Raw genomic sequence first — 27,390 nt, 5'->3', positions numbered from 1 at the left:
GCCGAAACTTGAACCTTAATGGACCCCAATTTGAGGCTCATAGACACTCCTGTTCGCAGGAAGTGCAGAAATCGACCTAGTTGAAATTTTTTCGTGGGGCCTTCCTGGCCTCACCCACGCAACATATTTTTACCACATGTGGTGATAACGTTGTGCGGTCACCTCCTTCCTGGCTTTGACCAGGGTAGGTATGACCTCTTCCGGAATGCCTTTTCCCTTAGGATCCGGCGTTCAAACCGCCATGCCGTCAAACGCAGTCGCGGTAAGTCTTGGAACAGACAAGGTCCCTGCTGGAGCAGGTCCTTTCTTAAAGGCCGATGCCACGGTTCCTCTTGGAACAGACATGGTACTTGCTGAAAGCAAATCCCTTCTTAGCTCCCGAGGCCATTAGTCCTCTGTGAGCATCTCTTGAAGTTCCGGTTACCAAGTCCCTCTTGGCCAATCCGGAGCCACGAGTATAGTTCTTACTCCTCTATGTCTTATAATTCTCAATACCTTGGTTATGAGAAGCAGAGGAGGGAACACATACACCGACTGTTACACCCACGGTGTTACCAGGACGTCCACAGCTATCGCCTGAAGGTCTCGTGACCTGGCGCAATACCTGTCCCATTTTTTGTTCGGGCGGGACGCCATCATGTCCACCTTTGGTCTTTCCCAACGGTTCACAATCATGCGGAAAACTTCCCGATGAAGTTCCCACTCTCCCGGGTGGAGGTCGTGCCTGCTGAGGAAGTCTGCTTCCCAGTCGTCCACTCCCGGAATGAACACTGCTGACAGTGCTATCACATGATTTTCCGCCTAGCGAAAAATCCTTGCAGTTTTGCCACTGCCCTCCTGCTTCTTGTGCCGCCCTTTCTGTTTACGTGGGCGACTGCCGTGATGTTATCCCACTGGATCAATACCGGCTGACCTTGAAGCAGAGGTCTTGCTAAGCTTAGAGCATTATAAATTTGCTCTTAGCTCCAGTATATTTATGTGGAGAGAATTCTCCAGACTTGATCACACTCCTTGTGTGACTGCTCCCCAGCCTCTCAGGCTGGCCTCCGTGGTCACGAGCATCCAATCCTGAATGCCGAATCTGCGGCCCTCTAGAAGATGAGCACTCTGTAATCACCACAGGAGAGACACCCTTGTCCTTGGATATAGGGTTATCCGCTGATGCATCTGAAGATGCGATCCGGACCATTTGTCCAGCAGATCCCACTGAAGAGTTCTTGCGTGAAATCTGCCGAATGGAAGCGCTTCGTAATAAGCCACCATTTTTACCAGGACTCTTGTGCAATGATGCACTGACACTTTTCCTGGTTTTAGGAGGATCCCGATTAGCTCGGATAACTCCCTGGCTTTCTCCTCTGGGAGAAACACCTTTTCCTGGACTGTGTCCAGAATCATCCCTAGGACCAGCAGACGTGTCGTCGGAACAACTGCGGTTTTGGAATATTTAGAATCCACCCGTGCTGTCGTAGAACTACTTGAGATAGTGCTACTCCGACCTCCAACTGTTCTCTGGACCTTGTTCTTATCAGGAGGTCGTCCATTTTCTTTGAAGACGAATCCTCCTTTCGGTCATTACCTTGGTAAGGACCCGGGGTGCCTTGGACAATCCAACGGCATCGTCTTGAAACTGATAGTGACAGTTCTGTACCACGAACCTGAGGTACCCTTGGTGAGAAAAGGCAAATTTTGGGACATGGAGGTAAGCATCCCTGATGTCCCGGGACACCATATAGTCCCCTTGTTCTTTGCTATCACTGCTCTGAGTGACTCCATCTGGATTTGAACCCTTGTAAGTGTTCAAATTTTTCAGATTTAGAATAGGTCTCACCTAGCCTTCAGTACCACCATATAGTGTGGAGTAATACCCCTTTCCTTGTTGTCGGAGGGGTAATTTTATTATCACCTGCTGGGAATACAGCTTGTGAATTGTTTTCAATACTGCCTCCCTGTCGGAGGGAGACATTGGTACAGCAGACTACAGGAACCTGCGAGGGGGGAAACCTCTCGACATTCCAATCTGTACCCCTTGGATACTACTTGTAGGATCCAGGGGTCCTGTACGGTCCCAGCGTCATGCTGAGAACTTGGTAGAAGCGGTGGAGGGCTTCTGTTCCTGGGAATGGGCTGCCTGCTGCAGTCTTCTTCCCTTTCCTCTATACCTGGGCAGATATGACTCTTATAGGGACGAAAGGACTGAGGCTGAAAAGACGGTGTCTTTTTCTGCAGAGATGTGACTTAGGGTAAAAAACGGTGGATTTTCCAGCAGTTGCCCTGGCTACCAGGTCCCATGGACCGACCCCAAATAACTCCTCCCCTTTATACGGCAATACATCTTTGTGCCGTTTGGAAACTGCATCACCTGACCACTGTCGTGTCCATAAACATCTTCTTGCAGATATGGACATCGCATTTACTCTTGATGCCAGAGTGCAAATATCCCTCTGCGCATCTCGCATATAATAAGATTTTACTTACCGATAAATCTATTTCTCGGAGTCCGTAGTGGATGCTGGGGTTCCTGAAAGGACCATGGGGAATAGCGGCTCCGCAGGAGACAGGGCACAAAAAGTAAAGCTTTTTCCGATCAGGTGGTGTGCACTGGCTCCTCCCCCTATGACCCTCCTCCAGACTCCAGTTAGGTACTGTGCCCGGACGAGCGTACACAATAAGGGAGGATTTTGAATCCCGGGTAAGACTCATACCAGCCACACCAATCACACCGTACAACTTGTGATCTAAACCCAGTTAACAGTATGATAACAGCGGAGCCTCTGAAAGATGGCTTCCTTCAACAATAACCCGAATTAGTTAACAATAACTATGTACAATTTATGCAGATAATCCGCACTTGGGATGGGCGCCCAGCATCCACTACGGACTCCGAGAAATAGATTTATCGGTAAGTAAAATCTTATTTTCTCTATCGTCCTAGTGGATGCTGGGGTTCCTGAAAGGACCATGGGGATTATACCAAAGCTCCCAAACGGGCGGGAGAGTGCGGATGACTCTGCAGCACCGAATGAGAGAACTCCAGGTCCTCCTTAGCCAGAGTATCAAATTTGTAAAATTTTACAAACGTGTTCTCCCCTGACCACGTAGCTGCTCGGCAAAGTTGTAATGCCGAGACCCCTCGGGCAGCCGCCCAAGATGAGCCCACCTTCCTTGTGGAGTGGGCCTTTACAGATTTAGGCTGTGGCAGGCCTGCCACAGAATGTGCAAGTTGGATTGTGCTACAGATCCAACGAGCAATCGTCTGCTTAGACGCCGGAGCACCCATCTTGCTGGGTGCATACAATATAAACAACGAGTCAGATTTTCTGACTCCAGCTGTCCTTGCAATATATATTTTTAATGCTCTGACAACGTCCAGTAACTTGGAGTCCTCCAAGTCACTTGTAGCCGCAGGGACTACAATAGGCTGGTTCAGATGAAATGCTGACACCACCTTAGGGAGAAAATGCGGACGAGTCCGCAGTTCTGCCCTGTCCGAATGGAAAATCAGATATGGGCTTTTGTAAGATAAAGCTGCCAATTCTGACACTCTCCTGGCAGAAGCCAGGGCTATAAGCATGGTCACTTTCCATGTGAGATATTTCAAATCCACCTTTTTTAGTGGTTCAAACCAATGAGATTTTAGGAAATCCAAAACCACATTGAGATCCCACGGTGCCACTGGAGGCACCACAGGAGGCTGTATATGCAGCACTCCCTTAACAAAGGTCTGGACTTCAGGGACTGAAGCCAATTCTTTTTGAAAGAAAATCGACAGGGCCGAAATTTGAACCTTAATAGATCCCAATTTGAGACCCATTGACAATCCTGATTGCAGGAAATGTAGGAATCGACCCAGTTGAAATTCCTCCGTCGGAGCACTCCGATCTTCGCACCACGCAACATATCTTCGCCAAATTCGGTGATAATGTTGCACGGTTACTTCCTTCCTTGCTTTAATCAAAGTAGGAATGACTTCTTCCGGCATGCCTTTTTCCTTTAGGATCCGGCGTTCAACCGCCATGCCGTCAAACGCAGCCGCGGTAAGTCTTGAAACAGACAGGGACCCTGCTGAAGCAAGTCCCTCCTTAGAGGTAGAGGCCACGGATCTTCCGTGATCATCTCTTGAAGTTCCGGGTACCAAGTCCTTCTTGGCCAATCCGGAACCACTAGTATCGTTCTTACGCCTCTTTGCCGTATAATTCTCAATACTTTTGGTATGAGAGGCAGAGGAGGAAACACATACACCGACTGGTACACCCAAGGCGTTACCAGCGCGTCCACAGCTATTGCCTGCGGATCTCTTGACCTGGCGCAATACCTGTCCAGTTTTTTGTTGAGGCGAGACGCCATCATGTCCACCATTGGTCTTTCCCAACGGGTTACCAGCATGTGGAAGACTTCTGGATGAAGTCCCCACTCTCCCGGGTGAAGATCGTGTCTGCTGAGGAAGTCTGCTTCCCAGTTGTCCACTCCCGGGATGAACACTGCTGACAGTGCTATCACATGATTCTCTGCCCAGCGAAGAATCCTTGCAGCTTCTGCCATTGCACTCCTGCTTCTTGTGCCGCCCTGTCTGTTCACATGGGCGACTGCCGTGATGTTGTCCGACTGGATCAACACCGGTTTTCCCTGAAGCAGAGGTTCTGCCTGGCTTAGAGCATTGTATATTGCTCTTAGTTCCAGAATGTTTATGTGAAGAGACGTTTCCAGGCTCGTCCATACTCCCTGGAAGTTTCTTCCTTGTGTGACTGCTCCCCAGCCTCTCAGGCTGGCGTCCGTGGTCACCAGGATCCAATCCTGTATGCCGAATCTGCGGCCCTCCAATAGATGAGCACTCTGCAACCACCACAGAAGAGACACCCTTGTCCTTGGAGACAGGGTTATCCGCAGGTGCATCTGAAGATGCGACCCTGACCATTTGTTCAACAGATCCCTTTGGAAAATTCTTGCGTGGAATCTGCCGAATGGAATTGCTTCGTAAGAAGCCACCATTTTTCCCAGGACTCTTGTGCATTGATGTACAGACACCTTTCCTGGTTTTAGGAGGTTCCTGACAAGCTCGGATAACTCCTTGGCTTTTTCCTCCGGGAGAAAAACCTTTTTCTGAACCGTGTCCAGAATCATCCCTAGGAACAGCAGACGAGTTGTCGGCATTAACTGGGATTTTGGAATATTCAGAATCCACCCGTGCTGTTTTAGCACTTCCTGAGACAGTGCTAATCCCATCTCTAGCTGTTCTCTGGACCTCGCCCTTATTAGGAGATCGTCCAAGTATGGGATAATTAATACGCCTTTTCTTCGAAGAAGAATCATCATCTCGGCCATTACCTTTGTAAAGATCCGAGGTGCCGTGGACAATCCGAACGGCAGCGTCTGAAACTGATAGTGACAGTTTTGTACAACGAACCTGAGGTACCCCTGGTGTGAGGGGTAAATTGGAACGTGGAGATACGCATCCTTGATGTCCAAGGATACCATAAAGTCCCCCTCTTCCAGGTTCGCTATCACTGCTCTGAGTGACTCCATTTTGAACTTGAACTTCTTTATGTACAGGTTCAAGGACTTCAGATTTAGAATAGGCCTTACCGAGCCATCCGGCTTCGGTACCACAAAAAGAGTGGAATAATACCCCTTCCCTTGTTGCAGAAGAGGTACCTTGACTATCACCTGCTGAGAGTACAGCTTGTGAATGGCTTCCAACACCGTCTCCCTTTCGGAGGGGGACGTTGGTAAAGCAGACTTCAGGAAACGGCGAGGTGGATCTGTCTCTAATTCCAACCTGTATCCCTGAGATATTATCTGCAGGATCCAGGGATCTACTTGCGAGTGAGCCCACTGCGCGCTGTAATTTTTGAGACGACCCCCCACGGTCCCCGAGTCCGCTTGAGAAGCCCCAGCGTCATGCTGAGGCTTTTGTAGAAGCCGGGGAGGGCTTCTGATCCTGGGAAGGAGCTGCGTGTTGCTGTCTCTTCCCTCGACCTTTGCCTCGTGGCAGATATGAATAGCCCTTTGCTCTCTTATTTTTAAAGGAACGAAAGGGCTGCGGTTGAAAAGTCGGTGCCTTTTTCTGTTGGGGAGTGACTTGAGGTAGAAAGGTGGATTTCCCGGCTGTAGCCGTGGCCACCAAATCTGATAGACCGACTCCAAATAACTCCTCCCCTTTATACGGCAAAACTTCCATATGCCGTTTTGAATCCGCATCGCCTGTCCACTGTCGCGTCCATAAAGCTCTTCTGGCCGAAATGGACATAGCACTTACCCGTGATGCCAGTGTGCATATATCCCTCTGTGCATCACGCATATAAAGAAATGCATCCTTTATTTGTTCTAACGACAGTAAAATATTGTCCCTGTCCAGGGTATCAATATTTTCAATCAGGGATTCTGACCAAACTACCCCCGCACTGCCCATCCAGGCAGTCGCTACAGCTGGTCGTAGTATAACACCTGCATGTGTGTATATACTTTTTTGGATATTTTCCATCCTCCTATCTGATGGATCTTTAAGTGCGGCCGTCTCAGGAGAGGGTAACGCCACTTGTTTAGATAAGCGTGTTAGCGCCTTGTCCACCCTAGGAGGTGTTTCCCAGCGCTCCCTAACCTCTGGCGGGAAAGGGTATAATGCCAATAATTTCTTTGAAATTATCAGCTTTTTATCAGGGGCAACCCACGCTTCATTACACACGTCATTTAGTTCTTCTGATTCAGGAAAAACTATAGGTAGTTTTTTCATACCCCACATAATACCCTGTTTAGTGGTACCTGTAGTATCAGCTAAATGTAACGCCTCCTTCATTGCCAAAATCATATAACGTGTGGCCCTACTGGAAAATACGGTTGATTCGTCACCGTCACCACTGGAGTCATCGCCTGTGTCTGGGTCTGTGTCGACCGACTGAGGCAAAGGGCGTTTCACAGCCCCTGACGGTGTTTGAGTCGCCTGGACAGGCACTAATTGATTGTCCGGCCGTCTCATGTCGTCAAACGACTGCTTTAGCGTGTTGACACTATCCCGTAGTTCCATAAATAAAGGCATCCATTCTGGTGTCGACTCCCTAGGGGGTGACATCCTCATATTTGGCAATTGCTCCGCCTCCACACCAATATCGTCCTCATACATGTCGACACACACGTACCGACACACAGCAGACACACAGGGAATGCTCCTAACGAAGACAGGACCCACTAGCCCTTTGGGGAGACAGAGGGAGAGTTTGCCAGCACACACCAAAAGCGCTATATATATATATCAGGGATAGCCTTATAATAAGTGCTCCCTTATAGCTGCTTTGTTATATCAAAATATCGCCATAAATGTGCCCCCCCCTCTCTGTTTTACCCTGTTTCTGTAGTGCAGTGCAGGGGAGAGACTTGGGAGCCGTCCTGACCAGCGGAGCTGTGAGAGGAAATGGCGCCGTGTGCTGAGGAGATAGGCCCCGCCCCTTTTCCGGCGGGCTCGTCTCCCGCTATTTAGAAAAATTAGGCAGGGGTTAAATATCTCCATATAGCCTCTAGGGCTATATGTGAGGTATTTTTAGCCTTTATAGGTACTCATTTGCCTCCCAGGGCGCCCCCCTCCCAGCGCCCTGCACCCTCAGTGACTGCCGTGTGAAGTGTGCTGAGAGGAAAATGGCGCACAGCTGCAGTGCTGTGCGCTACCTTTAGAAGACTGCAGGAGTCTTCAGCCGCCGATTCTGGACCTCTTCTGATTTCAGCATCTGCAAGGGGGCCGGCGGCGTGGCTCCGGTGACCATCCAGGCTGTACCTGTGATCGTCCCTCTGGAGCTTGATGTCCAGTAGCCAAGAAACCAATCCATCCTGCACGCAGGTGAGTTGACTCCTTCTCCCCTCAGTCCCTCGCTGCAGTGATCCTGTTGCCAGCAGGAATCACTGTAAAATAAAAAACCTAGCTAAACTTTCTCTAAGCAGCTCTTTAGGAGAGCCACCTAGATTGCACCCTTCTCGGCCGGGCACAAAAATCTAACTGGAGTCTGGAGGAGGGTCATAGGGGGAGGAGCCAGTGCACACCACCTGATCGGAAAAAGCTTTACTTTTTGTGCCCTGTCTCCTGCGGAGCCGCTATTCCCCATGGTCCTTTCAGGAACCCCAGCATCCACTAGGACGATAGAGAAATAGAAATGCATCCTTTAAATGCTCTATAGTCAATAAAATACTGTCCCTGTCAAAGGTATCAATATTTTTAGTCAGGGAATCCGACCAAGCCACCTCAGCTCTGCACATCCAGGCTGAGGCGATCGCTGGTCGCAGTATAACACCAGCATGTGTGTGTATACTTTTTAGGATATTTTTCAGCCTCCTATCAGCTGGCTCCTTAAGTACGGCCCTATCCGTAGATGGTACCGCCACTTGTTCTGATAAACGTGTGAGCGCCTTATCCACCCTGAGGGGTGTTTCCCACCGCGCCTTAACTTCTGGCGGGAAAGGGTATACCGCCAATAATTTTCTATCGGGGGAAACCCACGCATCATCACACACTTCATTTAATTTATCTGATTCAGGAAAAACTACAGGTAGTTTTTTCACCTCACATATAATACCCTTTTTTGTGGTACTTGGAGTATCAGAAATATGTAACACCTCCTTCATTGCCCTTAACGTGTGGCCCTAAAAGAAAATACGTTTGTTTCTTCACCGTCGACACTGAAATCAGTGTCCGTGTCTGGGTCTGTGTCGACCGACTGAGGTAAATGGGCATTTTACAGCCCCTGACGGTGTTTGAGACGCCTGGACAGATACTAATTTGTTCGCCGGCCCTCTCATGTCGTCAACCGGCTTGCAGCGTGTTGACATTGTCACGTAATTTCCATAAATAAGCCATCCATTCCGGTGTCGACTCCCTAGAGAGTGACATCACCATTACAGGCAATTTGCTCCGCCTCCTCACCAATATTTTCCTCATACATGTCGACACACACGTACCGACATACAGCACACACATAGGGAATGCTCTGATAGAGGACAGGACCCACTAGCCCTTTGGGGAGACAGAGGGAGAGTTTGCCAGCACACACCAAAACGCTATAATTATCCAGGGACAACCTTTATATAAGTGTTCCTCCCTTATAGCATTTTAATATATATATACATATCGCCAAATCAGTGCCCCCCCTCTCTGTTTTAACCCTGTTTCTGTAGTGCAGTGCAGGGGAGAGCATGGGAGCCTTCCCACCAGCCTTTCTGTGAGGGAAAATGGCACTGTGTGCTGAGGAGAACAGGCCCCGCCCCCTTTTCGGCTGGCTTCTTCTCCGGAGTTTTAGATATCTGGCAGGGGTTAAATACATCCATATAGCCTCAAGGGCTATATGTGATGTATTTTTCGCCATACAGGTATTATACATTGCTGCCCAGGGCGCCCCCCCCCCAGCGCCCTGCACCCTCCGTGACCGCTGTGTGAAGTGTGCTGACAACAATGGCGCACAGCTGCAGTGCTGTGCGCTACCTGATGAAGACTGAGAGTCTTCTGCCGCCTGGTTCCGGACCTCTTCATCTTCAGCGTCTGCAAGGGGGGTCGGCGGCGCGGCTCCGGGACGAACCCCAGGGCGAGCCCTGTGTTCCGACTCCCTCTGGAGCTATGTCCAGTAGCCTAAGAATCCAATCCATCCTGCACGCAGGTGAGTTGAAAATCTCTCCCCTAAGTCCCTCGATGCAGTGAGCCTGTTGCCAGCAGGACTCACTGAAAATAAAGAACCTAAAAACTTTTTCTAAGTAACTCTTTAAGAGAGCCACCTAGATTGCACCCTTCTCGGCCGGGCACAAAAACCTAACTGAGGCTTGGAGGAGGGTCATAGGGGGAGGAGCCAGTACACACCATGTGATCCTAAAAGCTTGCTTTTGTGCCCTGTCTCCTGCGGAGCCGCTATTCCCCATGGTCCTGACGGAGTCCCCAGCATCCACTAGGACGTTAGAGAAAGATGAAACGTAACCTAAGCCAGCACTGCCCAGTCCTGTAAGCAGCTATATGTATCACTGCGGAGCAGCCACACCTAGATGCACTGCGGTATAGGGACACCTGTCTGAGGACAGGATGCAGCACGCCAGTGATACATAGTGATGTGCATCTCCTTATAAGTATACACAAGTATTCCCATGTTCCTATTATAACCTGCTAAAGCTGGTACGGACAGCTGTCCCTTACAGCAACTGCAGGAGCCCATCCCATGGCCACATTGAGGTCACTCGCAGACAGACAACTACACACAAATGGAATTCTCTAACAGGACACTGGGGGTCATTCCGAGATGATTTAGCACAGCTATGATCAGGCACTCAGACATGCAGGGGGACGCCCATCACAGGGCTATCCCGCCCCGCATGTCAGAGCCACCCCCACCCCGCAGAAGTGCAAAGGCATCGCACAGCGGCGATGCCTTTGCACTTCAAGAGTAGCTAACGACCAGCGCAGCTTTAGCGTGCTGGCCGGGAGCTACTCATCGCTCCCCGGCCGGCAGCGGCTGCATGTGACGTCACGCAGTCGCTGCGGCCCACCCCCCATTCGGTCCGGCCACGCCTGCGTTGGCTGGACCGCACCCACGAAACGGCGGCCAAAAGCCGCCGTTCCACCCCCTCCCACCCAGCAACCACCTCTGCCTGTCAATCAAGCAGAGGCGATCGCAGCCCTGCTATGGCCTTCGGCCGTCTAGCATGCGCCGTCGCACTACGGCGCATGCGAAGTGGGGACCCGTTCGCTCTGCTGCGATAAAAAGCAGCGAGCTAACGGGTCAGAATGACCCCACCAAATCTGTGTTACAAGGTTCTGAGGACTCAGTCCTTGGTCACCAGTGAAACAAGAGCCACATATCACTACTCTGTGCTGTAACATTTATATGGTAGCATGCTGTCTTCCACCCTCCCATACCATCCTCTTATAGATCAATCTCCTAATGATGCACCGGGTCCCCCTACTGCCCTGCAGTGTACACAGTGCCCTGCACAGTAGGATATCCATACCCCCAATATACACAGCTCCCCGATATCACCCCCAGTACACACACACACAGCTCCCCCCTATCACCCCTCAGTGCACACACACAGCTCCCCCCATATCACCCCTCAGTGCACACACAGCTCCCCCCTATCCCCCCTCAGTGCACACACAGCTCCCCCCTATCACCCCTCTGTATACACACACAGCTCCCCCCTATCACCCCTCAGTACACACACAGCTCCCCCCTATCCCCCTCAGTGCACACACAGCTCCCCCATATCACCCCTCAGTACACACACAGCTCCCCCACATCACCCCTCAGTACACACACACAGCTCCCCACATCACCCCTCAGTGCACACACACAGCTCCCCCCATATCACCCCTCAGTGCACACACACAGCTCCCCCCATATCACCCCTCAGTGCACACACACAGCTCCCCCCTATCCCCCCTCAGTGCACACACAGCTCCCCCCTATCACCCCTCAGTGCACACACAGCTCCCCCCTATCACCCCTCAGTGCACACACAGCTCCCCCCTATCACCCCTCAGTGCACACACAGCTCCCCCCTATCACCCCTCTGTACACACACAGCTCCCCCCGTATCACCCCTCAGTACACACACAGCTCCCCCACATCACCCCTCAGTGCACACACAGCTCCCCCCTATCACCCCTCAGTGCACACACAGCTCCCCCCTATCACCCCTCAGTGCACACACACAGCTCCCCCCGTATCACCCCTCAGTACACACACAGCTCCCCCACATCACCCCTCAGTACACACACACAGCTCCCCCATATCACCCCTCAGTGCACACACACAGCTCCCCCGTATCACCCCTCAGTACACACACAGCTCCCTCCTATCACCCCTCAGTACACACACAGCTCCCCCACATCACCCCTCAGTACACACACACAGCTCCCCCATAGCACCCCTCAGTGCACACACAGCTCCACCACATCACCCCTCAGTACACACACACAGCTCCCCCCTATCACCCCTCAGTACACACACAGCTCCCTCCTATCACCCCTCAGTACACACACAGCTCCCCCACATCACCCCTCAGTGCACACACAGCTCCCCCACATCACCCCTCAGTACACACACAGCTCCCCCCACATCACCCCTCAGTACACACACACAGCTCCCCCCATATCACCCCTCAGTGCACACACAGCTCCCCCCATATCACCCCTCAGTACACACACACAGCTCCCCCACATCGCCCCTCAGTGCACACACAGCTCCCCCACATCACCCCTCAGTACACACACAGCTCCCCCCCTATCACCCCTCAGTACACACACAGCTCCCCCCTATCACCCCTCAGTACACACAGCTCCCCCACATCACCCCTCAGTACACACACACACAGCTCCCCCACATCGCCCCTCAGTGCACACACAGCTCCCCCACATCACCCCTCAGTACACACACACAGCTCCCCCACATCGCCCCTCAGTGCACACACAGCTCCCCCACATCACCCCTCAGTACACACACACACACACAGCTCCCCCATATCACCCCTCAGTACACACACAGCTCCCCCACATCACCCCTCAGTGCACACACACAGCTCCCCCATATCACCCCTCAGTACACACACACAGCTCCCCCATATCACCCCTCAGTACACACACACACAGCTCCCCCACATCACCCCTCAGTACACACACACAGCTCCCCCACATCACCCCTCAGTACACACACACAGCTCCCCCACATCGCCCCTCAGTACACACACAGCTCCCCCCCTATCACCCCTCAGTACACACACAGCTCCTCCCTATCACCCCTCAGTACACACAGCTCCCCCACATCACCCCTCAGTACACACACACACACACACACAGCTCCCCCACATCGCCCCTCAGTACACACACACAGCTCCCCCATATCACCCCTCAGTACACACACAGCTCCCCCCTATCACTCCTCAGTACACACACACAGCTCCCCCATCACTCCTCAGTACACACACACAGCTCCCCCATATCACCCCTCAGTGCACACAGCTCCCCCCTATCACCCCTCAGTACACACAGCTCCCCCACATCACCCCTCAGTACACACACACAGCTCCCCCCATATCACCCCTCAGTGCACACAGCTCCCCCCATCACTCCTCAGTACACACACACAGCTCCCCCATATCACCCCTCAGTACACACACACAGCTCCCCCCATATCACCCCTCAGTGCACACAGCTCCCCCCTATCACCCCTCAGTACACAGCTCCCCCACATCACCCCTCAGTACACACACACACACAGCTCCCCCACATCACCCCTCAGTACACACACACACAGCTCCCCCACATCACCCCTCAGTACACACACACACAGCTCCCCCATATCACCCCTCAGTACACACACACAGCTCCCCCACATCACCCCTCAGTACACACACACAGCTCCCCCACATCGCCCCTCAGTGCACACACAGCTCCCCCACATCGCCCCTCAGTACACACACCCACAGCTCCCCCACATCGCCCCTCAGTACACACACAGCTCCCCCCTATCACTCCTCAGTACATACACACAGCTCCCCCCTATCACTCCTCAATACACACACACAGCTCCCCCCTATCACCCCTCAGCACACACACACAGCTCCCCCCTATCACCCCTCAGTACACACACACAGCTCCCCCCTATCACCCCTCAGTACACACACACAGCTACCCCCTATGACCCCTCAGTGCACACACAGCTCCCCCTATCACTCCTCAGTACACACACAGCTCCCCCATATCACCCCTCAGTGCACACACAGCTCCCCCTATCACCCCTCAGTACACACACAGCTCCCCCCTATCACCCCTCAGTACACACACAGCTCCCCCATATCACCCCTCAGTACACACACACAGCTCCCCCCGTATCACCCCTCAGTACACACACACAGCTCCCCCTATCACCCCTCAGTACACACACACAGCTCCCCCCTATCACCCCTCAGTACACACACACAGCTCCCCCCTATCACCCCTCAGTACACAGCTTCCCCCTATCACCCCTCAGTGCACACACACACACAGCTCCCCCACATCACCCCTCAGTACACACACAGCTCCCCCCTATCACCCCTCAGTACACACACAGCTCCCCCCTATCACCCCTCAGTGCACACACACAGCTCCCCCTATCACCCCTCAGTACACACACACAGCTCCCCCCTATCACCCCTCAGTACACAGCTTCCCCCTATCACCCCTCAGAGCACACACACAGCTCCCCCCTATCACCCCTCAGTACACACACACACACAGCTCCCTCACATCACCCCTCAGTACACACACAGCCCCCCCCTATCACTCCTCAGTGCACACACAGCTCCCCCCTATCACTCCTCAGTACACACACACAGCTCCCCCCTATCACCCCTTAGTGCACACACAGCTCCCCCTATCACTTCTCAGTACACACACAGCTCCCCCATATCACCCCTCAGTGCACACACAGCTCCCCCCTATCACCCCTCAGTACACACACAGCTCCCCCATATCACCCCTCAGTACACACACACAGCTCCCCCCGTATCACCCCTCAGTACACACACAGCTCCCCCTGTATCACCCCTCAGTACACACACAGCTCCCCCTATCACCCCTCAGTACACACACACAGCTCCCCCCGTATCACCCCTCAGTACACACACAGCTCCCCCCTATCACCCCTCAGTACACACACAGCTCCCCCACATCACCCCTCAGTACACACACAGCTCCCCACATCACCCCTCAGTACACACACAGCTCCCCCCTATCACCCCTCAGTACACACACACAGCTCCCCCCTATCACCCCTCAGTACACACACACAGCTCCCCCTATCACCCCTCAGTACACACACACAGCTCCCCCACATCACCCCTCAGTACATACACACAGCTCCCCCCTATCACCCCTCAGTACACACACACAGCTCCCCCATATCACCCCTCAGTACACACACAGCTCCCCCACATCACCCCTCAGTACACACACAGCTCCCCACATCACCCCTCAGTACACACACAGCTCCCCCTATCACCCCTCAGTACACACACAGCTCCCCCCATATCACCCCTCAGTACACACACAGCTTCCCCCTATCACCCCTCAGTGCACACACAGCTTCCCCCTATCACCCCTCAGTACACACACAGCTCCCCCATATCACCCCTCAGTGCACACACAGCTCCCCCACATCACCCCTCAGTGCACACACAGCTCCCCCACATCACCCCTCAGTACACACAGCTCCCCCCTATCACCCCTCAGTGCACAGCTCCCCCGTATCACCCCTCAGTACATACACTGCTGGTTATAGTGCCCCCTCCACATTACACCCAGCGTCCCCTGGTAGCGACACCTGAGGGGACACACCACGGTCAGCACCTGTCTCCGCGCACGGCCGGGGTTTCGGGGAGTTCCGGGGGTTCCGGAGGCTCCGGGTTCCGCTCCCACCGCGCTGCTGCCAACTCCAACCGTTCCTGGGAACACAGCTGTCTCCGTATCCATGGCAACGCCGCTCTCGCCGTCCAGCCAATAACAGCGGCCCATGGGCGGGGCTTCCTGGTGCATCCTCTCGAATGACAGACAGGCATCACCGTATCTCCGCCCTCACGTTCTTCCATACTGACCTCTTTGCCCACATCTAAGATGGCCGGTGCCAGCCGTGGCAATGCTTTCCGTGTTCACGGCTACACATGCGCAGTGGCGCTGCAAGGAGCCGGGTGAGTAGTACACTGGGTTTCCCGTCATGCTGTACCTTTGGACCATGGGGTAGGATTAGACACCCATGTGGGCGAGAGGACCGGGCCTGTGTTTTCCCATTACTTATAGGCCCTCACATCTACCCCTGGGTGTGGCACATACTGTCTATTTACCCCTATTTACTGACGGTTCCCAGTCCCACACTGCTGGTGTATCCTGTGTCTGTCCCATGTTACATGGGCACCCTGTCACCCCTGACCTGTGGGCAGCCTGGCACCCTGACCTGTGTGTAGCAGGTATCCTGTCACCCCTGACCTGTGAGCAGCCTGGCACCCTGACCTGTGTGTAGCAGGTATTCTGTCACCCCTGACCTGTGAGCAGCCTGGCACCCTGACCTGTGTGTAGCAGGTATCCTGTCACCCCTGACCTGTGGGCAGCCTGGCACTCTGACCTGTGCGTAGCAGGTATCCTGTCACCCCTGACCTGTGGGCAGCCTGGCACCCCAACCAGTGGGTAGTCGAGATCCTGTCATCCCAGGCCTTTGAGCATGTGGGCAGCCTGGCAAAACAACCTGTGACCTCTCACCCGAGACATGTGGGCAGCGGGCATCCTGTCTACCCTGACCGTTGGGCATCCTGTCACACCCAACCAGTGGGCAGCGGGTATCCTGTCACACCCAACCAGTGGGCAGCGGGTAACCTGTCACACCCGACCAGTGGGCAGCAGGTGTCCTGCAACCCCAACCCGGTGGCAGCTTGGCACTGTAACCAGCGGCTGCATTCATGTACACTGTGACACATTTGGTAACTCTGCACCCTCACACTAGCAGCCTGACACCCTCTTTCAAATCAGCAGCAGTGTTCCGTGGATCAGCCGGGTGCGTCGCCAGGAATATATTGTTTTGATACATATATAAGTTATTCTCAGCCGTCCTCAGTGAACGGTGGAGCCCAGAACACGTCAGTTTCTGCCCAGTTCAGTCTAAAATGAACAAATTGTACCTCAGAAATTCCATGCGTTATACCCTGCGGTCAGTACATCGGCGGCAATCACATTTCCCATTATGCTGAAAGTGAATTTGTGAACGTAAAGTCATTTATATCATACGAGGCCGCTCTATGTGTTCTATTCCCTCCAGGTCTGTAATGTGATTTCTCCTGTTCTCAGGGAGCATGGCATTGAGAGCCTGCGGTCTGATCATCTTCAGAAGAGTGTTGAGTGCCGGTATGAGCGACATTGAATTCCTCCTCCTACAGACCTCCTATGGAATATATCACTGGACCCCTCCCAAAGGTAACACAGACGCCAGTGTGTCCGCAGACAGGGACAGAATCGGGTCAAGCACTCAGGGTTCACTGGATTAGGTTTCAGATCTGTCCTGATAGTAATATGATTTTCTCTTACGTCCTAGAGGATGCTGGGGACTCCGTAAGGACCATGGGGTATAGACGGGCTCCGCAGGAGACATGGGCACTTTAAAGAACTTTTAGTATGGGTGTGCACTGGCTCCTCCCTCTATGCCCCTCCTCCAGACCCCAGTTAGATCCTGTGCCCAGAGGAGACTGGGTGCATTACAGGGAGCTCTCCTGAGTTTCTCTGATTAAAGTATTTTTTTAGGTTTTTTATTTTCAGGGAGCACTGCTGGCAACAGGCTACCTGCATCGTGGGACTGAGGAGAGAGAAGCAGACCTACTTAACTGATAGGCTCTGCTTCTTAGGCTACTGGACACCTTTAGCTCCAGAGGGAGTTGGAACGCAGGTCTCCCCTCGCCGTTCGTCCCGGAGCAGCGCCGCCGTCCTCCTCGCAGAGCCGGAAGATAGAAGCCAGGTGAGTATAAGAAGAAAAGAAAACTTCAAGGCGGCAGAAGACTTCAGATCTTCACTGAGGTAAGTGCGCAGCGGTAACGCTGCGCGCCATTGCTCCCACACATTACACACACAAAACAGGCACTGATGGGCGCAGGGGGGGCGCCCTGGGCAGCAATAAACCTATGGACTGGCATTTATGGCATATTAGGCTGCGGAGACAGTAAATACATTGATCCCCCGCCATTTTTTGAATATTGAAGCGGGACCGAAGCCCGCCGCTGGTGGGGGCGGAGCTTGATCCCTCAGCACTAACAGCGCCATTTTCTCCACAGAAGCTGCAGAGAAGCTGGCTCCCCGGACTCTCCCCTGCTGAACTCGGTGACAGAGGGCTGGAAAAGAGGGGGGGGGGGGGGGCACAATTATTGGCGCAGTGAGTGTATAACATTGAGATATATATACATAAAAGCGCTATCTGGTTTTATTCCAGTGTCAGTTGGCGCTGGGTGTGTGCTGGCATACTCTCTCTCTGTCTCTCCAAAGGGCCTTGTTGGGGAATTGTCCCCTTATAGTTATATCCCGGTGTGTGTGGGGGTGTCGGTACGTGCGTGTTGGCATGTCTGAAGCGGAAGGCTCGTCCAAGGAGGAGGTGGAGCAGATGAGTGGTGTGTCTCCGTCGGCAATGCCAACTCATGAGTGGATGGACATGTGGCATATGTTAAATGCAAGTGTGGCCTCATTACATAAGAGACTGGACAAAGCAGAGTCCAGGGAGAAAACAGGGATTCAATCCACAGATTGAACTGAGTCACAGGGCCCTTCTGGGTCTCAAAAACGTCCCTTATCCCAAATAGTAGATACGGGTACCGACACAGAGTCTGACTCCAGTGTCGACTACATGATGCAAGATTACACCCAAGGGTGGCAAAAAGTATTCAGTGTATGATTATTGTAATAAAAGATATTTTGCATATCACTAATGACCCCTATGTCTCCGACACGAGGGTACACATGTTTAAGGAAAAGAAACCTGAGGTAACCTTTCCCCCGTCTCATGAGCTTAACGAGTTATTTGAAAAATCTTGGAAAACTCCAGATAAGAAACTGCAGATTTCCAAAAGGGTTCTTATGGCGTAACCTTTCCCTACACAGGACAGGGTACGTTGGGAATCCTCTCCCAGGGTGGACAAGGCTTTAACACGCCTGTCCAAGAAGGTGGCGCTACCGCCTCCGGACACGGCAGCCCTCAAGGACCCTGCTGACCGCAGGCAGGAGACTACCTTAAAGTCTATTTATGCGCATACAGGTGCTTTGCTCAGACCGGCAATAGCGTCGGCATGGGTATGTAGCTCAGTGGCAGCATGGACAGATACCTTGTCAGCTGACCTTGATACCCTAGACAGGGATACCATTTTATTAACTTTAGCCCATATTAAGGACGCAGTCTTATATATGAGAGACGCTCAAAGAGACGTTGGACTGCTGGGTTCCAGAGCCAATGCCATGGCTATTTCTGCGTGACGAGCTCTATGGACCCGCCAATAGACGGGTGATGCGGACTCAAAAAAGCATATGGAGGTTTTACCTTACAAGGGTGAAGTGTTGTTTGGGGAGGGGCTCGCGGACCTGGTTTCCACAGCTACCGCGGGTAAATCTACCTTTTTACCTTTTGTTCCCCAACAGCAAAAGAAAACTCCACAGTATCAGATGCAGTCCTTTCGGTCGCAGAAGTCCAGAAGCGGTCGGGGTTCCTCCTTCCTTTAAGGGTAGAGGAAAAAGAACACCTGCTTCGGCTAGTTCCCAGGAGCAGAAATCCTCCCCGGCTTCTACAAAATCCACAGCATGATGCTGGGGCTCCCCTAAGGGAGTCCGCACCAGTAGGGGCACGCCTTCGACTTTTCAGCCAGATTTGGGGTCTTTCAGACGTGGATCCTTGGGCGATGTAAATTGTTTCCCAAGGCTACAGGCTAGAATACGAAGAGGTGCCCCCTCGCCGATTTTTCAAGTCGGCCTTACCAGCTTCACCCCCAGAGAGGGCAGTAGTGTTAGCCGCAATTCAAAAGCTCTGTAAACAGCTAGTGATTGTCAAGGTTCCCCTGGTCCAACAGGGAAAAGGGTGTTATTCAACCCTGTTTGTGGTCCCAAAGCCGGATGGTTCGGTCAGACCCATTTTAAATCTAAAATCCCTAAACCTGTACTTGAAAAAGTTCAAATTCAAGATGGAATCGCTCCGAGCTGTAATATCCAGCCTGGAAGGGGGGGATTTTATGGTGTCACTAGACATAAAGGATGCTTACCTTCATGTCCCCATATATCCCTCTCATCAGGAGTACCTGAGATTCGCTGTACAGGACTGTCATTACCAGTTTCAGACGTTGCCGTTTGGGCTTTCCACGGCCCCGAGGATTTTCACCAAGGTGATGGCAGAAATGATGGTGCTCCTGCGCAAACAAGGAGTCACAATTATCCCATACTTGGACGATCTCCTAATAAAGGCGAGATCGAGAGATCAATTGCTGAAGAGCGTGTCGCTCTCCCTGAGAGTGCTCCAACAGCACGGTTGGATTCTCAATCTCCCAAAGTCACAATTGGTTCCAACGACTCGACTATCATTCCTAGGCATGATTCTGGACACGGAACAAAAGAAGGTTTTTCTCCCATCGGAAAAAGCCCAGGACCTCCAGAACATGGTCAGAGACCTGCTAAAGCCAAAAAGAATGTCAGTTCATCAATGCACTCGAGTTCTGGGGAAATGGTGGCAGCCTACGAGGCCATCCCCTTCGGCAGGTTTCATGCAAGGACTTTTCAATGGGACCTTCTGGACAAGTGGTCCGGGTCCCATCTACAAATGCATCAGAAAATAACACTGTCCCCCAGGGCCAGGGTGTCTCTCCTATGGTGGCTGCAGAGTGCTCACCTTCTCGAGGGTCGCAGGTTCGGCATTCAGGACTGGGTTCTGGTGACCACGGACGCGAGCCTCCGAGGATGGGGAGCAGTCACACAAGGAAGAAATTTTCAGGGACTATGGTCAAGCCAGGAGGCTTGTCTACACATCAACATACTGGAATTGAGGGCCATATACAACGGCCTACGACAAGCGGAGAATCTTCTTAATGACCTACCGTTTCTGATTCAGTCCGACAACGTCACAGCCGTGGCTCATGTAAACCGCCAAGGCGGGACAAGGAGCAGAGTCGCGATGGCGGAAGCCACCAGGATTCTTCACTGGGCGGAAAATCACGTAAGCGCTCTGTCAGCTGTCTTCATTCCGGGAGTGGACAACTGGGAAGCAGACTTCCTCAGCAGACACGATCTCCATCCAGGAGAGTGGGGACTTCATCAAGAAGTTTTTGCAGAGATAACAAGTCTCTGGGGAATTCCTCAAATAGACATGATGGCGTCACGCCTCAACAAGAAGCTTCAGAGGTATTGTGCCAGGCCCCGGGACCCTCAGGCAGTAGCAGTAGACGCCCTGGTGACACCATGGGTGTTTCAGTCGGTCTATGTGTTTCCTCCTCTTCCTCTCATCACAAAAATTTTGAGGATCATAAGACGAAAAAGAGTATAGACAATACTCATTGTTCCAGATTGGCCTCGAAGGGCCTGGTACTCAGATCTTCAGGAAATGCTCACAGAAGATCCGTGGCCTCTTCCTCTCAGGGAGGACCTGTTGCAGCAGGGGCCCTGCGTGTTCCAAGACTTACCGTGGTTACGTTTGACGGTATGGCGGTTATACACCGAATCCTAGCTGGGAAAGGTATTCCGGAGGAAGTCATCCCTACTCTGATAAAGGCTAGGAAGGAGGTGACGGCGAAGCATTATCACCGTATCTGGAGGAAGTATGTATCTTGGTGTGAAGCCAAGAATGCTCCTACGGAAGATTTCCATCTGGGCCGGTTTCTCCACTTTCTACAGACAGGAGTGGATATGGGCCTGAAGTTAGGCTCCATTAAGGTACAGATTTCGGCCCTATCTATATTCTTTCAGAGGGAATTGGCTTCTCTCTCAGAAGTCCAGACTTTTGTGAAGGGAGTGCTGCACATCCAGCCCCCCTTTGTGCCCCCAGTGGCATCGTGGGACCTTAACGTGGTGTTAAGTTTCCTGAAATCTCAGTGGTTTGAGCCTCTTCAAACGGTTGAATTAAAATTTCTCACGTGGAAGGTGGTCATGTTTTTGGCCTTGGCATCGGCAAGGCGGGTGTCCGAATTGGCGGCCTTGTCCCACAAGAGCCCCTATTTGATTTTCCATGTGGATAGAGCTGAGTTGAGGACTCGTCCTCAATTTTTACCTAAGGTGGTTTCTTCATTTCATATGAACCAACCTATTGTGGTGCCTGTGGCTACGGGGGACTGGGAGGACTCCAAGTTCCTGAATGTGGTCAGGGCTTTAAAAATTTATGTAGCCAGGACGGCTAGGGTTAGGAAAACAGAGGCTCTGTTTGTCCTGTATGCAGCCAACAAGGTTGGCGTTCCTGCTTCTAAGCAGACTAGTGCTCGCTGGATCTGTAACACAATTCAGCAGGCTCATTCTACGGCAGGATTGCCGTTACCTAATTCAGTAAAGGCCCATTCGACTAGGAAGGTGGGCTCTTCTTGGGCGGCTGCCCGAGGCGTCTCGACATTACAGCTTTGCCAAGCAGCTACTTGGTCGGGTTCAAACACTTTTGTAAAATTCTACAAGTTTGATACCCTGGCTGATGAGGACCTCTCATTTGCTCAGTCGGTGCTGCAGAGTCATCCGCACTCTCCCGCCCGATTGGGAGCTTTGGTATAAACCCCATGGTCCTTACGGAGTCCCCAGCATCCTCTAGGACGTAAGAGAAAATAAGATTTTAAACCTACCGGTAAATCTTTTTCTCCTAGTCCGTAGAGGATGCTGGGCGCCCGTCCCAGTGCGGTCTAAATCTGCAAGACTTGTATATAGTTGTTGCTTACATAAGGGTTATGTTACAGTTGGAATCGGTCTTTGACTGATACTGTTTGTTGTTCATACTGTTAACTGGTTGCGTATATTCCAGGTTATATGGTATTATTGGTGTAGGCTGGTATGAATCTTGCCCTTAGATTAACAAAATCCTTTCCTCGTATTGTCCATCTCCTCTGGGCACAGTTCTCTAACTGAGGTCTGGAGGAGGGGCATAGAGGGAGGAGCCAGTGCACACCGATACTAAAAGTTCTTTATAGTGCCCATGTCTCCTGCGGATCCCGTCTATACCCCATGGTCCTTACGGAGTCCCCAGCATCCTCTGCGGACTAGGAGAAAAAGATTTACCGGTAGGTTTAAAATTTTATTATTATCAATGGCCCTCATTCCGAGTTGTTCGCTCGCTAGCTGCTTTTAGCAGCATTGCACACGCTAGGCCGCCGCCCTCTGGGAGTGTATCTTAGCTTAGCAGAATTGCGAACGAAAGATTAGCAGAATTGCGAATAGAAATTTCTTAGCAGTTTCTGAGTAGCTTGAGACTTACTCTGCCATTGCGATCAGTTCAGTCAGTTTCATTCCTGGTTTGACGTCACAAACACACCCAGCGTTCGCCCAGACACTCCCCCGTTTCTTCAGACACTCCCGCATTTTTCCCAGAAACGCCAGCGTTTTTTCGCACACTCCCATAAAACGGCCAGTTTCCGCCCAGAAACACCCACTTCCTGTCAATCACACTCCGATCACCAGAACGATGAAAAATCCTTGTTATGCCGTGAGTAAAATACCTAACTTTTGAGTAAAATAACTAAGCGCATGCGCTCTGCGAACCTTGCGCAGTAAGCGACTAATCGCAATATAGAGAAAATCGGCAACGAGCGAACAACTTCGAATGACCACCAATATTCTGGGTCTCCATCATACATGTGCATCACATTCAAAAGTCAAAGTTTCCGTACATTGACAGAATTGAGATCTTTGCTGTTGTATTTATATACGCTGTGCATTATAGTTCTCGCAGGAGCTACCCGCAGCATTCTTCATTAGACGTGTAGACCAGAAGTCCACTGTATGTAAACAATCCTCCTCCATGATCTAAAGTTATTATCACAAGTTTTCAATCTGACCCATTTGGATATGATTTTGTTTGAGGCGTTCTCAACCCCCTTGATATAAAACAGTAGTTTTTTGACAACGTTTGGGCAGCAGAATATTTGGAAAGGTACCATGACATCTCGGAGTGGAGAAAACTTGTCGCGTTTCGCCGTTGCCTCTTGAACAGTTTCCCTTTACTGTTCGGGGCGGCTACTTTTAAGCGTTACAATGTTTAATAGTTAAAATGTTTATGTTTCATGGTTCTTTGAAACTGGTGGCTCTCAAAGCTTGCAATAAGACCAACGGGCTCAGTGCTGGGGCAGTTATGTTTCCTATACAGCCACCTCTGCAGGAATTAGTGGATGCGGTGCAGTGACCTAAGTTATAAATCCCACCATTGAAAAACGGGAGAGTGGAGCGATCAACCATAAACACAGCTATGTTCTTGTGTCTTAGGCCACGTGGACCCCGGAGAGGATGACATGACAACAGCACTGCGCGAGACAGAGGAGGAGGCTGGCCTCCACCCCAGCCAGTTCCGTATTGTGGACGGGTTTAGAAAAGAATTAAAGTACAATGTCAAAAACAAGCAAAAGACGGTCCTCTACTGGCTGGCGGAGCTCAGCGACCCCAACGCATCGGTGAAACTGTCCAGCGAACACCAAGACTTCCGCTGGCTGCAGCTGCAGGAGGCCTGTAAATTTGCTGGTTACCCAGATATGCAGGACACCCTGAATGAGGCGTATCAGTTCCTGCTGGGTCACCTGAAACCCTGATATGACTCCAGCAACTCTTCCCCAATATAGTTCCACATTAAAAAAATATTTTTATTATTTTATAGTTCATTCTTTTTTATTATGTTACACACCAGGTGTGTGTGATGGAAGAGTGCAGGTCTTTGTCCATTTGACGGCCTTTTGTGTGTGTTTTTTAAAGCCCTCGAGCACGGCTGAGGATCGGGTTCCTTTACTCTGTGATCTGCTGACGCTTTACCCACATACCTGACAGCTTCTGCCCCCCCCCCCCCCCCCCCTGCAAGGAAGGTCTTCAGAGGTTCAGGTACAATGAGGAATAGGGCGTCCGTGCCCTTTAATGTTTGAAAAATGTGAAAGTGACAAAAGGTGGAATAAATAACTAGTGCTGTGCGACAAGCCTCCGCCTCACTGCTGGTTCTGTAACAGTTCTCCCACCCAGCTAGGGAAAGGGTGCGAGTGCTATAAAAGCATGGATGAAGTGCACAGTGCCATACTCCTTAGTAGGTTACCATTCCCGTGATTTTCAGGCGCGCACATTGGGATGGTATCGGGATCCTGGCAATTAGAATACAGACCGCCATCACGACATGCAGGATCCTGACACGTGTTAGGTAAATGATGTAACCTTCCTTCTCCACAGCCTGACCCTACCCTCCCACCCTAGTGCCTAACCTTCCTTCTTAGTGCCTAAACCTAACCCTCCGTCCCCGCAGCTTACTCTAACCACCCCCCTTCCCCCGCAGTCTAACCCGAACCTTCCCGACTCCCCTTCCCCAGGCTACTTATAGTATATTGTAGAGGTCACATCCCATCCTGGAACAGTTATTGCACTTCAGCTTAGCCAAAAGGCAAGCGTCAGAAACGGCAAAAACACAAACGTGCAGACCGGTGCAATAATCTTAAAGGACCTCATCAAAATAGGAAGGGCACCTCCTCCCCCAACCGCCGGAGCCTTAAACGCCCTTACGAGGTGAGGGTCCTCATATCCTCCTTAACTGTAAAAGAATCAGGTTCCTTAAACCTGGAATCCAATTAATCTTCTCTAAGTTTCCAAAATCTTCTGCCACCACCTAGAACCGATAGTTCGCCCAATGGTAGCTGAGAGCTCGGCTTGCACTGCGCATATCATGTTTTAGTCATTCAAATTCTCCCTTGTTCAATTTTCCTGTTCAATCCCAAAAGTTCTGCACTGCAAATAAAATCCATTATAAGCCTCATCAAAGCATCGCAGTGCCGAGAATACTCATTGCGGCACGTACTGCGCGGTGCGTCTGTGATTTCCCCCCGGGGCAGTTGTGCGTTCCAGACTTTATGGAATAGTATGTGTTTTTCCAATGAGGTTGATGCTCTTCAAAGCTGGGTAGACAGTCATACAGGGGTAAATGTAATTGCCTGTAACATTGATTTAGCTGCTGAAAAAAAACAATGAAAACAATCCAGGTGTGAATTAATAACAAGTGGGATTTATTGGTTTAAGCTTGGTAGACACTGGAGCGAGGGGCATTCGTTCTGACATGGGTACAAATGGCCTTGAGCCCAGAGTGAGTGTGCACACTGGAACGAGTTTAATGAATGGTGCAATACTCATGTTCCGTGCTTCATTAGCTTAAACAAGGTCGCTAGCGAAGGGGGTCATTTCCGAGTTGATCGTAGCTTTGCTAAATTTAGCACAGCTACGATCAGAAACACAGACATGCGGGGGGACGCCCAGCACAGGGCTAGTCCGCCCCGCATGTCAGTGCCCCCCCCCCGCAGAAGTGCAGAGGCATCACACAGCTACAATGCTTTTGTACTGCAGGAGTAGCTCCCGGCCAGTGCAGCTTTTTGCGTGCTGGCAGGGAGCTACTCGTCGCTGCTCGGCTCGCAGCGGCTGCGTGTGACGTCACGCAGCCGCTGCGGCCCACCCCCCGCACGGACCCCCCCCCCCCCCCCCCCCACACACACACACACACACACACAAACACACTGCGGCGCTTGTGCATGTGCAGTTCTGACCTGAACGCTGCGCTGCGCAGAACTGCAGCGACCCCCTAAATCACCAGGTTTGATGTGCAGCACATCAAACCTAGCGTCTGTCGCTAACGGCCGCGGGATCGCGCAATCACCCGTACACACTGAGCAATGTAGGCGATTTGTCGTTGCAAAACAGCAAATCAACCCGACATTGGGGGTCATTCCGAGTTGATCGCTCGCTGCCATTTTTTGCAGCGCAGCAATCAGGTCACTACTGCGCATGCGTATCCACCGCAATGCGCAAGCGCGTCGTACGGGTACAAAGCGGATCGATGTATTTAACGAAGAATCCATTCGCACAGCCGATCGCAAGGAGATTGACAGAAAGAAGGCGTTTGTGGGTGTCAACTGACCGTTTTCAGGGAGTGTTTGGGAAAACGCAGGCGTGTCCAGGCGTTTGCAGGGCGGGTGTCTGACGTCAATTCCGGGACCGGACAGGCTGAAGTGATCGCAGCGGCTGAGTAAGTTCAGAGCTAATCAGAAACTCCACAAAATGTTTTTGCAGAGCTCGGCTGCGCAGGCGTTCGCACACTTGCAAAGCGAAAATACACTCCTCTGTGGGCGGCGACTATCTGATCGCAGCGCTACAGAAAGTAGCTAGCGAGCGGTCAACTCGGAATGACCCCCATTGCTCTAGTGTGTACCCAGCTGAAGTCTTGTTACTGCAGCTCCCTAATATAGTAAATCTGCATTACTATATAAAGACACTAGAGAAAAAACACAGTGATTGTAAAAACCACAAAAGGGGATTTAAGTGGTGATATTTTAAAAGGCAAAACCAGGTTGGTTCTCTATCACTGCCGCTGTAAATCTAGCAGCTAGACCACGGAAATCTCGCGACTGACTGCAACGCCCAGGCCACTACATTTACTGATGAGCGTAAGTGGGTGTGGCTAAAATAACCTGTAGTCAGAGCCGTGGAGTATAACCAGTAGCCCAGCGCGTTCCCATGTGTAGGGAAATGAGGGTAGGGGTGTAACCGTGCATTGCAGAGACCTATTGTAACGTATGGATAGGGGCCCAGTCCTGCATAATATTCCCGGGCCCCTGCTCTTTTCATGTGGTCCAGCACAAACACCATCTGAACGTTTGTTGAAGAGGCCTCCTCTAGTGAGAGTTGAGCAGGAGCCTCGGGGGTGGTAA

The 27,390-nt window shown here is 51.8% G+C and overlaps 2 protein-coding genes across 6 annotated transcripts in view; one reads left to right on the top strand and one right to left on the bottom strand.

Moving 5' to 3' along the window:
- The window catches only part of KIF24 (kinesin family member 24), a 106,605-nt gene extending 91,121 nt beyond the window's left edge, over positions 1-15,484 (bottom strand). Inside the window, exon 1 of one of the 3 annotated variants that reach the window (XM_063957772.1) lies at positions 15,329-15,484. The gene's annotated coding sequence lies outside the window, so the exon portion shown is untranslated. The remainder of the gene's footprint in view (positions 1-15,328) is intronic. The other 2 variants (XM_063957783.1, XM_063957763.1) reach the window with 2 other exon arrangements.
- An 8-nt stretch (positions 15,485-15,492) lies between these two features.
- On the top strand, positions 15,493-24,312 carry NUDT2 (nudix hydrolase 2). Of its 3 annotated transcripts, none has more exons than XM_063957802.1 (3): positions 15,493-15,678; positions 16,797-16,951; positions 23,936-24,312. In XM_063957802.1, exons 2-3 carry the CDS (start codon positions 16,831-16,833, stop codon positions 24,253-24,255), a joined length of 441 nt encoding a protein of 146 aa, XP_063813872.1. In that variant the 5' UTR covers positions 15,493-15,678; positions 16,797-16,830; the 3' UTR covers positions 24,256-24,312. The 3 variants fall into 3 exon arrangements, with proteins under 3 accessions (XP_063813872.1, XP_063813863.1, XP_063813881.1); XM_063957793.1 differs by having other exon boundaries at positions 15,494-15,678; positions 16,826-16,951; XM_063957811.1 differs by lacking the exon at positions 15,493-15,678 and adding an exon at positions 15,835-16,066 and having other exon boundaries at positions 16,826-16,951.
- The last annotated feature ends 3,078 nt before the right edge of the window (positions 24,313-27,390 follow it).

This window comes from Pseudophryne corroboree, chromosome 1 (assembly GCF_028390025.1).
Source record: "Pseudophryne corroboree isolate aPseCor3 chromosome 1, aPseCor3.hap2, whole genome shotgun sequence".
Taxonomy (NCBI): Eukaryota; Metazoa; Chordata; class Amphibia; order Anura; family Myobatrachidae; genus Pseudophryne; species Pseudophryne corroboree.
The sequence above is the reverse complement of the archived record's forward strand: the minus strand, read 5'-3'. Positions and strand labels throughout refer to the sequence as shown.

What these genes read in the sequence shown, in the direction of transcription:
- NUDT2 (XM_063957793.1), top strand. Translation starts at nt 15,627, where the DNA reads ATGCTTTCCGTGTTCACGGCTACACATGCGCAGTGGCGCTGCAAGGAG. An exon ending in GTGGCGCTGCAAGGAGCCGG is followed by an intron (nt 15,679 to 16,825) that starts GTGAGTAGTACA and finishes TCCTGTTCTCAG; the next exon opens with GGAGCATGGCATTGAGAGCC. An exon ending in TCACTGGACCCCTCCCAAAG is followed by an intron (nt 16,952 to 23,935) that starts GTAACACAGACG and finishes CTTGTGTCTTAG; the next exon opens with GCCACGTGGACCCCGGAGAG.